The sequence below is a fragment of the Citrus sinensis genome, chromosome 3 (genome assembly GCF_022201045.2).
Source record: "Citrus sinensis cultivar Valencia sweet orange chromosome 3, DVS_A1.0, whole genome shotgun sequence".
In the NCBI taxonomy this organism is placed as follows: Eukaryota; Viridiplantae; Streptophyta; class Magnoliopsida; order Sapindales; family Rutaceae; genus Citrus; species Citrus sinensis.
In genome coordinates this window covers 914054-926561 of record NC_068558.1, presented here as the reverse complement: position 1 = coordinate 926561, position 12508 = coordinate 914054, and the positions used below count along the sequence as shown (strand labels likewise).

Here is a 12508-nt window from a genome sequence, read left to right as displayed (position 1 = left end):
AAATGATTATGTCAATAAAATTGAATATTTTACTTATTATTTTTTCAGTTGGCTTTTATTATCTTGTCGAATTTTTTTATCAATTTATATTAAGCCCCTTCTGAATTTATTTCCTGGGTCCGCCACTGAACCCGTGTCACTTGGTCACCGAAGATAATTAAAATTTAATGCAGATTTTTGTGATCGCATGCATACTATTTGCCCATTTGGTGGCTCGACTCTTTGACCTCATTTTAATTCGTCAACTACTTTAAAAAAAAAAAAAAACCAAAGTATGCTTGGTTACAGCTGCTGCAAATTGTTTTTCTATGAAATAATGCAAAATTTAATATTATTATCTATTTCAGAATAAATTTCATTGCAACAATCAACAATAGAGTTCGAGCCTTCCAGGATTAATTTATGAATTACAATCATACTCCTTTATCTTTATTTTGTATTTAGTTCAATTTTCATTCAAAGTCAAAATTACTATCACTAGTGCTTGGCGGAGTGATTTTAAAGTATGTTTATTTAACTACTCCACTTTGATCTAATAAAGATGAGAGTAAATTAAAAAAAAAATTGATTTGATTTAAATAACCTCTACTTTAAAAAAAAATTATTAGTAATAAATAAAGTGTCAAAACCGCGTTGAAATAATCAAAATAACACTATTTTTAAACAATTATAGTTAGTAATCTCCTTTGGACTACATATAAGTAGGATTAACAATGGGACAAGATGGGATGAGATTTACCAATTTCAGTCTCGTCTCGTATATGCAAATGGGATAAAAAATATCCTACTCCTGTTCCTATATATATATATATATATATATATATATATATATATATATATATATATATATATATATATATTGACAAAAATATATCTCAATTCCGTCCTAAAAAAGATGGGATCTTGTGGGATCCCATCCCAATTAAAAAAAAATCTCATTTATAGTTGGCAATGAGACGGGATGAGACGAAATTTACTAATCTCAGTCCCGTCCCGTATATACAAGTAGGATAAAAAAATATCCTACTCTCGTCCCTATATTCTTTTGTGGAGCAAAAATATATCACAATCTTATCCCAAATAGGATGAGATCCCGCAAGATCCCATCCCATCAGGAAAAATTGCAATCCATACATATAAGTCAATATGATAAGCAAAAAATGTTGCACAATGCATAAAGAGTTGTAAATTAAGGAGCAAATGTGTGTTTTAACTTATTAATTCTCAAGTTTTATTGGTGGATTTTCTCACAAAATTTTGATTACTTCCATAAATAGAAAAAACTTCAACTCCAGCTCTCCGATTGATTGTCAATGATTTTGTTGACAAAAAAAGGGGAAATAATATTAGATATTTTGCTTAAGAATGAGAATACACTTAGTTATTAAGCTTATTCCGACATTAAAGAACTGAGGAAGGTTCAAGTATAGTTTAACTATTCGAAAAACACCTAATAGATTAGATTCTACAGTATGAAGCTAAATTAATGGCTCGATTTTTACAACTAGTGTTGATAAAGTTTAGCAATTATATTTGGTTATCTTTTCTAGTTTAATGCTAACAATTAGCTTGGCTAGCAGGGCCGATTTTAAATCATTTAAAACATTTGATTTTACATGCTTTTTGGATCAAAGTGATCGTCAAAGTGATCAAAATTATAAGTCAAACAGGCGTTCGGATCGGGTTAACCCTAACCGAACCGAACCTGAAATTTATTTCTGGTTTGGTTCGGTTTGGGTTAATTTGTGCAACCTGAACAGATTCAAACTATTAATTCATTTGGGTTAAAATTCGGTTCGGGTTGAACTTAAATCGAATTTTAACCCGAACGGGTTGAATTTTTTTTTTTAAGTTTTGGCTTTTAAAAATAAATAAATATATATATTGTTAAGCAAATAAAAGCACCAGGTCGGCCATGCTACTATTTCCACCCCGGCATGAATCACCTCAGCCAAATGGTACGAGCAGAACAGGGGGTAACATGAGCTGATCATAGACGAATACCGACCAGAGTCATATACCGAGCCGGTACCCGTCCCCCAAAAAGCGGAAACACGATCCCACAGAATCGCGGTAGTTGCGCTTTTCCCAAAACCGTTGTGGGAGATGCGAGATCCCACGCTTGCCCACAATGAAGCAGTTAAAATCCCATGAGGGGCTGCCACTACCCGAAAAAGGTGGGATGAATGGCAAACGGAAACGTGGGGACAGCGGCTATAAAAAAAGAAGAAATCGGTGAAGAAAGGGGATAGAAAAAAAAGAGAGGGAAAACGCTGCCAAATTGCAACTAGGCCATTTCCTTACAAATTTTTAATAAACTCCTGGAATCCAAATTACATTGTTTTCCCGTAAACACCTTGTGCTAACTTAGGCATCAGAGGGTTTACGCCGGCAAAACCACCGGCATCTCTGATCTATTTTTAGTGAGTGCAGGTCTATTGAGAGAAAGGAGGACGATTCCAATCTCAGTGAACGAGCAACAGTAGATAACACAAACGTTGGTGAAAGAATCTGGTCGGTCAAGAGGCGAGCAGATTTCAGCATCAACATATATATATATATATATATGTATTAAACAAAAAAAAATCTTTTTCACTACATGTTTTATGTTTTATTAACTTTAAAAAGACTTGTTCAAATATTGTTAAGGATGTTTGGATTTGAAATTTTTGAATTTTAAGTGATTTTTTGTAGAATTTGTGGATTAAAATGTTGCAACCCGTTCTAACCCGAATTACCAACCCGATTAAAATATTTGGTTCGGGTTGGCATTTTCAACTTGATTGGGTTCAATTTTACAACCCGATCGGATTGAAACCCAAACCAAAACTTAAACCGAAACCCGAACAACTCGAACCGAAACCCGATATGCCCACCCCTACCAAATGGCATCCACGCTCATATTCAATTGAATAATACGTGTCTACTGACACCAACTTTAATTAATTTTAATGTACGGATCTGTATTTTATAAATTAAACTATAATATTTTAGGTAATAAATTTCAAAAGTGATGTCGTAAGGATTTTATAAAGGTGTTTAAATCTCCACTATAAATGGAAGCACATTTCAGACAAGAAGTGTATAAGGGTGTCGTGGTATGTAGTCCTGGCAAAAGATCATGCGATCCATTAATACAAGACAAACTTATACGAAAAAAATAGTTCAATAGTTTGACCTTTATAGAGTTAGGTTGTTAATAGTTCAAACCATTATAACACATTTTTTAATGGGTTGAGTTCGGGTATAAGATCAAAAGCTCATTTCACCTATTATCCATTAACATTTATTATAAATAATTAATAAATTTTATAAGTTAAATCATAAATATTTGAAGAAAAACAAAAATTTGACTTTAAATTGACTACTTGTGTAAAGTTACGATAAACCTAAAATTCAAAAGTATTTATTGTAAAAATTATAGCTACCATTGTATATTTGCATATTCTCATGTAACGTAATTTTCTTTCTATAATTTTTCTTTCCCTCATAAGATTTTAATCAACGATATAGTGCATATAATTGAATAGTTGATTTTTTATACATGATTTGATGATGTTAAAAAAAAAGACTATTGATATTTTCTTTGTTTGGTATCATATTCGTAAAGAGCTTTGGTTTACAAATTGATATTTTTGTTTTAAATTGAAGATACAATACCAAAACTTATAGGTTGAATCGGTCGATTTGAATAACATGATAACGATAACAAATAGGTTTGAGTTCTCATTTTTTGATCCAATAAATTAATGGGTGGGTTTAAATATACGTAATTTAACATGACAAGATAAGAACACTACACGAAACTACTTAAACACGACCCATTGGTAGGCCTAATGTTATGCGATATGCACAACCCGATACTGGGTTTGCTTAATGGATTTATTGTGGGAGGAGATGTTCAATTGAGCGAGGTCGTTCACCTTACATGATTTCATGCATGGCAAACTTCCATTGGGAGGCTATGCTCTCAGAAAATGTCTTTTTTTTTTGTTATGTTTTTACATTTTTTAAAGGGTTTATTTTAGCTCCCAATTATTTTAACACTAGAAAATAGAACCGCGCTTCACGTGGCTTTGAAAAAAGAATTTAGTATTATCATTTTTTTTTACTTTACACTTGATGAAACTGATAAAAAATATGAATTGATTTGTTTTAAGATGAGGCAGCCTTATAAAAAACAAAAAAGCTATTAGTCAGCAATACAAATAAAGAAGTAACGCAAGATAAAGAATAAAATGAAAGAATATATTATAGAGTGATTTGATTCATTCCAATTGTGTGTGTACAAAACAAAAAGATGAGCTCTCCTTTTATAGTTACATAATCACTCCATGAAATTTATGAAAAATTATGGATTATAATTCCTTGTGAGATAGTAGGAGTTATAGGGAAGCTAAAAGTTGCTAATGGGAGATAGTGGAGAGACTAAGAGATATATGTTATGAACATCTACATTTATTTTAATAAATTCATAACACTTCCCCTTGGATGTTCATTACAAAAGTATGTCTCATTAAAATCTTTACATAATTGTTATTGTGTAATAATAATCAAATTGATTATGAGAAGATGAAAAGCCAAATCTAAAAGAAAATTTCTCTATTTATTAGATAATAAAGAATATACAAATATGAGAAATGGTGATGCCATATCACCTCCTTAAGTCCCAGCTTTATATATATATATATATATAGTTAAATAAGCTCCTAAGGCATTGAAAACTTTCACATAATTTTTGAGAGCACAAAGGTTCAAGTATGTCAAAATATGTGAGGTTGGTTCAAATTTATGATGAGCTAACATTTTAGATTATGATATGTTTATATTATGAAAAATTTACATTTTAGTTTTTGTAAACTCACCCTAGTTTAAAAATATAATTACAACAAATGCATTTTTTTAAAAATCAAATAAAGAAAAAAGTTTGAAAAATAGTCAATTAAATCAAATTGTGTATTCTTATGACTTTGTTTTATAATTTTTTTGACAAATATCATCATAATATAATTTTAGACCTATTGTCTTAGATGCATAAAATTTATTAAGTTGAAATAATAGGTTTGAGATTTAAGCTCCGTTTAGTATAGCTTTTTTAATAGGTTTTTATTAAAAAAATTAAAAAATTTTATAAATAGTGCTTTTGTTAGTAAAACTTTTACAAATAGAGGTTTTATTAAAAAAAATTAGTTGTTTGGTTGTCAATGAGAACTTTTATTAAAAATTATTTTAATTAGAAATTTTTTAAAATTATATTATGAAATATGATTGTCAAATAAGTAAATAATATTTTAAAATTTTAAAAAACTTTTCAAACTTTACCCTCCCCCCAAAAAAACCTAAAATTTGAACTTTTGCTATTGGATGTAAAATATCTTATTTAATTTTCAAAAACTCTGCTAAAAAAAATTAAATAATAAACTAAAAATTTAAAAAGCTCTTATGAGATTAAATAAATACTTATGACCATTAAGCAAACCATATTAATTAGACACATAAATTTCAAAGTGCGCTCCTATGAATTAGAAGAACTTTGATTATCATTATTCCATAAAAAAAAATTGCAGTTGTTTTTGGAGTGCATATTTAATAAACATTTTTCTTTCCAAGGTTAAGTACTGAATTATGTAGTTAATTCATAAATTCATTAAAGTGGCAAGACTAGTAACATCACGAGTCCAGTTATGGTGCAACTGTGGTACCATACCATAGCTGCACTTAGCCATTGGATCCAACTATAGTACATGTGTGCAACTGGATACAATGACTAGGTGTAACTACGGTATGGTACCATAATTGCACCATAGTTTTGTCTTATCATCACTACTTATTTTCCTAGAGCTCTTCTTTCACATTCAAAACATACAACAGCCCAAACGCAAATGATTCGGCAATGTTATGCATTTTTCATCAAGAACTATGCTTGTTTAGCTAGTAATAATTAAGAAAGAGTGATGATATAGCTATAAATTTTTGTACAATAAATTTATCTTGTATAACTTGATTTGATATTAATTTATTAGTTGAATAAAAATAAATCATGTGGGCCCAAAAATATTTAATTCAATCAATTTTATAATGTTAAATCAGTTTGTACAAAATAAATTTATACAAAAATTTATAACTATATTATTACTCATTAAGAAATGGATCTTAACAAGTGCATGGATTTTTATTCTAATTTTTCTTTTGGCAATTTAGTGACATTTTTTAGTTGCAAGAAACATAACACAAATTTTAATTCACAACAGATGGAAGAAACCAAAAAATAAAGAATAAAGAATAAAAAGGGAGGGAATCGGAAAAAAAATCTTCGTAGTTTGGGACATATAGTGGCGGGAAAATGTCCGTATAGTCCTTAGTTCACAAATAAAGCCCAATCGCACACATTCACACAAATACACTCTCTCTCTCTCTCTCTCTCTCTCTGTAATCAAATTAACATTTAAAATCCCTGAAGGGTTTTGATAACCATCACAGGTAAGTGGTAACTCATCTGGAATTTGTTCCTTTGTCTTCATAAATTTTAGGGTTTCCTTGTTTGTCTCTTTTATTTTTTATTTATCATCTTTACCCTTTTTTTTAAATAGATCTTTAATTTAAAAGAGTTCACTGATGCTTGGCTTTTGTGTGATTGAATTTTGGGAAGTAGGCTAGGCTTGTTTGCAAAATTGTTTATTTAATTATTTATGAACAGGTTTTTGGAAAATGTCTGGCGAGCTTGATGACGACGTGGAGGCAGAGCAAACCATTTCAATTAACGAGTACCTTAACGATGTCGAAGAGAAGGAGCTGGTAAATCCCTAACTATAATTTTTGCAGGACAATCGAGGAATATCATGCATACTGTTGCTTTTGCCCCCCCAAAAAAAAAGGAAAAGAAAAGAAAGTAGGGCTTACATTTCTTAATTCTACTTGATTTGATTATGAAGCTATGATGCCATGCTTCCTAACCCTGTTTAAATGAACTATATTCATGGGTTAGTCTTTTTTATTACATGTGGTGTGTCAAGATTGATAAATGATTGTGATGTCAGTTGTTGAGGTCTCTTGAGGTTGTAGAAGAGGCCTTAGGTAGAAACCTGGCACACATTAGAGATAAGGGTGAGTTTGAAGGTGGAAAATATGTTCTATAATCTTCTGAATGGGTTGTATGGAATGTGAATTGATACACAATACACTGCTCTCAGTCTTTTCACTTTGCTTGAGGGGAGTCCTTGATGAAATTTGTATGGCAGACTGGTATTCTAAACCTACAAATCTAGTAATTTAACCTTTTGTTTCCTAATGCTTTTAATCCAGCTTCATCTCTTGAATTCTTTCTAGATTGCATTGATACAATTGCTGAATAATTGTAATATCTGATTTATTTGTTACTTAAATGAATTTGTCCCTGTTCTTGAACTTCTATTGGCTAATTTCTGGGTGTTGTGCAATTCATTATGTTAAGGAGGCAGATTTGGTTTTGGGTGGAGATGAGGGCAAGGAATGTACCTATAGTAAAGGTTATATGAAGAGACAAGCTATTTTCTCATGCCTTAGTTGTGCCCCAGAAGGAAATGCTGGAGTATGCACAGCATGCTCATTGACTTGCCATGATGGACACGAGGTATTTTCTTTGGATATTCTTTACAGTATTGAAGATTTGGTTGTAGATGGTTCATGGCTTAACATTGAAATGAAATGCTGTTGGCCCGGAAATTCTCAAGGCTTGCGTTAAAAATGTGCTGATAAAACTTGGTAGCTTTTATTTGTCTTTCCTACAGTCTGCAAATTGGGGTCTTTCAGCTTGTGTTTAAATCTGGTGTTGTTGTATTGTTTTCCAAGTTGTGTTTCAGAGTTGGTGGTGGCATTGTGTTGTTATGAGCTCATCTGTATGCAAGGTTGGTGGCTATACCTTGCTTCTGAGTATTCGATTGAAAATACACCAAGGGGCTATAATGGGTTTTATTAATTATGGTGTTTGATTTTAGTCTTTCTCTTACCCTGATCCTGTGAGCCTGCTGGCCTGGAGTGTGTCTGAACTAGAACATTTGTAGCACCTTTATCTCTTTAACTGCTTTTCTTTCACTTTGTTACAGAGTCTTAATCCATTTTTGTTTTTGTTCTTAATCTTTGATTCATATTTTTATTGTAAAATATCAAACCATGGTGTTCAGCCATTTTCACTTGTTGATGTTATGTAGATGCTTTAAATTGCATTTTCTGCATGATTATCAAAAGGAATGATGTCTATTATGTTGCGTATTCCTGCCTTTTCTTTTTTAAAGTGAATATTAGCTTCTATCTAATTGCCTTTCATTATTGTGCATCAACAAGATCGTGGAGCTGTGGACCAAGAGAAATTTTAGGTGTGATTGTGGAAATTCAAAGTTTGGGGAGTTCTTCTGCAAACTTTTCCCCAGTAAAGATGTAGAAAATGCTGAGAATTCATATAATCATAACTTTAAAGGTGTATACTGTACTTGCAACCGCCCCTATCCTGATCCAGATGTTGAAGAACAAGTTGAGATGATACAATGCTGTATCTGTGAGGACTGGTTTCACGAGGAGCATATTGGTCTCGAGCCGTCTGATGAGGTTGGCAGTTTTACTTGGATTGTGGTGAATTTGCTTTCCCTACCCCCCTGCCCCTTCTTCTGGTAGCCTATGATTTCTTGTCAGGTTTCCTTAAAAATTGCATAATTCTTTGTTTACTAAATCTTGTAATATCATTGTAATCTTACTCATTCTTTCACTTCTGCATCAGATTCCAAGAGATGATGAAGGAGAGCCAGTGTATGAGGATTTCATATGCAAGGCATGCTCGGCAGTTTGTTCTTTTCTGAGCACATATCCTCAAACCATATGGGCAGCTGGGTTGCGACGAAATGCTGGTTGTAATACTAACAAGGATAAAGATGTATTGGAAGAGATCCCTTCAGCTGGTGGTTCTGGAAAGCTTGAAAATGGTATTTGTTCTAATGGTTCCCCTAGAGAAGATAATGCAATTGCTAATACTAGTGCTGAATCTGTGACTGGTGGGAAGGGTGTTACTGGAGAAAGTTCCAAGAAAATTTTTGATTTAGTTCAATGCATGAATGATGGTGGTGCGCATATTGCTTGTCTTTTTGGAGATAATATAGTGGTTGATGGCTCTATTTCACTAACTAAACCCCTATTCCTTTCCAAAAATTGGAGGGCTACTCTCTGTAGATGCAAAAAATGCTTAAGTATGTACGAGCAAAAGCGTGTTCCTTATCTTATTGATGAGGAGGACTCAATAGCAGAGTATGAAAGAACAGCAAAGCAAAAGAGGGAAGAAAAGCTGCAGCAACAAGAGGGTGCTGAGTTAACTTTTTTGAACAAACTTGGTCATGTGGAGAAAATGGAGATTCTGAATGGGATTGCAGACATGAAGGATGAATTTCATAACTTCCTGGTATGTTTTCAGTAACTTGACATAAATTATCTTTTTCTTTGTACCACTAGTTAATTACGGTTATGATTGTAGAAATTTTCATTTTGCAGCAATCATTTGACCCATCAAAAGCAATCACATCTGATGATGTTCATCAGATTTTTGAGAATCTTGCAAAGAAGCGTAGGCGTGAGTGAAACTCTTTGAAGGTTTCTTTTTTTTTTTTTTTTTAAACTGCAGTTGTGTTGCATGCGTCAACTTAAACCTCATGTGTGGTTGCTTTTGGAACTGATAAAAGCATTCTGGTTTCAGACTGTTTTAACTTTTTTAGGTTTAAATTATCTAAGTACCAACTGCTTCGATATGTAGAATTTTGTGTTTATTAGCTGCCTTGATGCCGTCTTTTTTCATTTTCCAAACTGATGCAGACTCTTTCTTTGGAGTAGGTAAATTTCTTCTGCCGTTACAAAATAATAGATATGAACAAAAACAACAACAACAATAATAATAACAACAACAACAACAATAATTTGTGTAGGCTGTTTTCATGTGTCTCTACAGTTGATTTTGTTTGAATTAAATAAAAATAAGTCATTGATCTACCTAAACTTCGGGGACTGTCGGGTGACTTATTGCTTCACCGATTAATGAAAACGATGTTTTCTTGAATGTTCAATTCTGAAACCGTTTCTTTGTGAACCAAATGCAATCGATCTATCGTTCTAAAGAACTTGAGTGGATGAAAGAGCATCATGATTAGATCAATCTTACCTCATCATAAACTCCTTTACTCCCTCACCTCATGTGACGAAGAAAATTAATTGACCATGGCCCATGGGCGTGGGGGGTTTGCAATTCTAAATCAAAAATTGTGAAAAGGTAAAAGTCCCATTACGAATCGTCAAAATCCTGAGAAAACAGGCGATTTGGTACTAGTCTTAACAAATGCAAGACTGATGGAACTCATGAAGTTGAAAAAAATAGGAAAATGATACGATCGTAATTCCATCATTACTGTTCCAAAGTGGAGATTAAGAGAGCAGTTGAAGGAAGTCACCTCGCAGAGCAGAGATTAGTCTTCTCGCATATTCATGTTCCATCCTCAGCTGATGGCTGTTGACAAATCAAACCTCGAGGCTAAAGTCTTCTCGCATATTCATGTTCACACACTGTGCTGACCACGTGGCGTGGGGAAGAAAATCAACAGAATCATAGCGAATTAATTAAACTTAACTTGTCCAGGGTTTCTTAATTAAACCCAAGTTTGGTTATTTAATTAGAAAAGTCCAGAATGCTTCTCTCTTTTGTTCTTTTCTTCAAAATTTTCTGTATCAACAGATGTAAGAGCATCACTAGTAAAATTCTTCAATAAAAAAATAAGTTTGTGTTACTTTAATTAATTTTTTTTTATTAAAATAATTATAATTATAACACTTCTCTCTCATCAAGAATAATTAAATAAAAAATAATATAATAATAAATTAAAATTTTTGAAGAGTTTGCTCATGACAGTTTTTTAAAGAAACTTATTTAGAGAATTTTTTAAAATTCTTTTTGTTAATACTATTTTTTAAATAAATAATAAAATTTATTTAAAGAGTGTTATGGTGATGTTCTAAAGATTTAAACATTTAAATTTGAATCACCATTTCTTATGTGAGATATGGCTCTAGTATTCTATACGAAATCATCTTCAAAAACGACAAAATTCAACTACTTGATTTTCGGCTTTTTCCATTAAAGTTGTACTGTTAATTGTTAGGCTAAATACTCCTGGACGACCGATAGCGAAGTAGTACCGTGAGGGAACGGTGAAAAGAACCTTTGTTAGCTAGAGAAAGACATGAACCGGTAGTAATATTGATTTGCAGTTATGACTAAATTACTTGTCATTTACTATTTGTCTAACTATTCATTAAATAATAATGAATAATCTTTTCAAATAGAAACTACGTGTAAATTACTTGTCATATTAACTCCACTCTTCAAATAAACTATTCAAATAGGAAAGTAATGAAGAAACTAATTAGATTAATGAAATTCACTTTCATATAAAGGCGTTTGACTGTAGACTGTAGTGGTCGTGATTAAAGAGAGTTAATGGAAAGTTTCGTCTTGTTTTCCTATACATTTTCTTTGCTTTTGAATTTGCAATTAAAAACTAGCAAAAGGTAGATAATAACCAGAAGCTCTTGTTGTTGACAAAGTAAACCCACATAAGATCGATTTTAATAAATTCGATACCGTCACATAGACCCGGTAAAACATACTAGTCATAGAGTCAATCTTAAAATGTTAAAGAAATAAAGTTTCATCAACCACTTTATAGACAATTATTAGTCAAGTGCAGTCATTTTTTTAATTTAATTTAATTGTAACTTAATTTTTTTTGGCCTCCATGTGAATAGGGTTTGAACCCTAAATTTTTTTAACACAAAAGATTTTACCATCTTAATTTGATGATATCTATAAGTTTAATTACCTTAGTTTAAGCAAAATCTCTTAATTTTGTTTTCTAATGCGACGAGTTATATAAAAATTAAAAAAAAAAAAGTAAAAGAAAATAACAGTATTAAACCGTGTTATGGGCATTAGCTCACTTTTTTATGGTTTCTTTTGTCAAGCTTTTCCTTAATTTGAGTTTTGTCATTTTATTACTTTTGCTATTTATTTTGTTTTTATTGGCTGTGTTTGTTATTTAGCTTGGAGATTTAGGTTTAGGTCCCATTCCAAATAAATTTTCTTATATTGTATTTAATCTACAAACAAAAGGGTACCCGCCTAACATCCCATCCTGTGTTGGTTTCGAAAAAAGAAAGAAAGAAAAATAATAATAATAAACTTGTCGTCCGTCGGCCCTTAACTCTTTCTGATAAGAAAACTGTATTAATATTATTAATTTCTTAATTCCGTTTATATTTTCCGCAAGATTTATTACATATTTGTGAGGAGGGGACTGCTATACCTCCTTGATGTCTTTGAACCGTGACAATGGGATCTTATTATTAAATTGACATGAAAGAGTACAGTTGCTTTATCCTTCATTTTCCACGAATTTCAGCATGGTCAAATCCATTGAAAAAAAGAAAAGAGAGAAGGAGAAAGAAA

The 12508-nt window shown here is 31.8% G+C and overlaps 1 protein-coding gene across 2 annotated transcripts; it reads left to right on the top strand.

The window, feature by feature from the left end:
* Positions 1-6318: 6318 nt before the first annotated feature.
* Positions 6319-9819, top strand: LOC102610169 (uncharacterized). 2 transcript variants are annotated; one of them, XM_015529667.3, is made up of 7 exons: positions 6319-6480; positions 6698-6795; positions 7451-7609; positions 7839-7883; positions 8320-8580; positions 8750-9421; positions 9511-9819. In XM_015529667.3, exons 2-7 carry the CDS (start codon positions 6709-6711, stop codon positions 9595-9597), a joined length of 1311 nt encoding a protein of 436 aa, XP_015385153.2. In that variant the 5' UTR covers positions 6319-6480; positions 6698-6708; the 3' UTR covers positions 9598-9819. The 2 variants fall into 2 exon arrangements, with proteins under 2 accessions (XP_015385153.2, XP_006476385.2); XM_006476322.4 differs by lacking the exon at positions 7839-7883 and having other exon boundaries at positions 6320-6480.
* The last annotated feature ends 2689 nt before the right edge of the window (positions 9820-12508 follow it).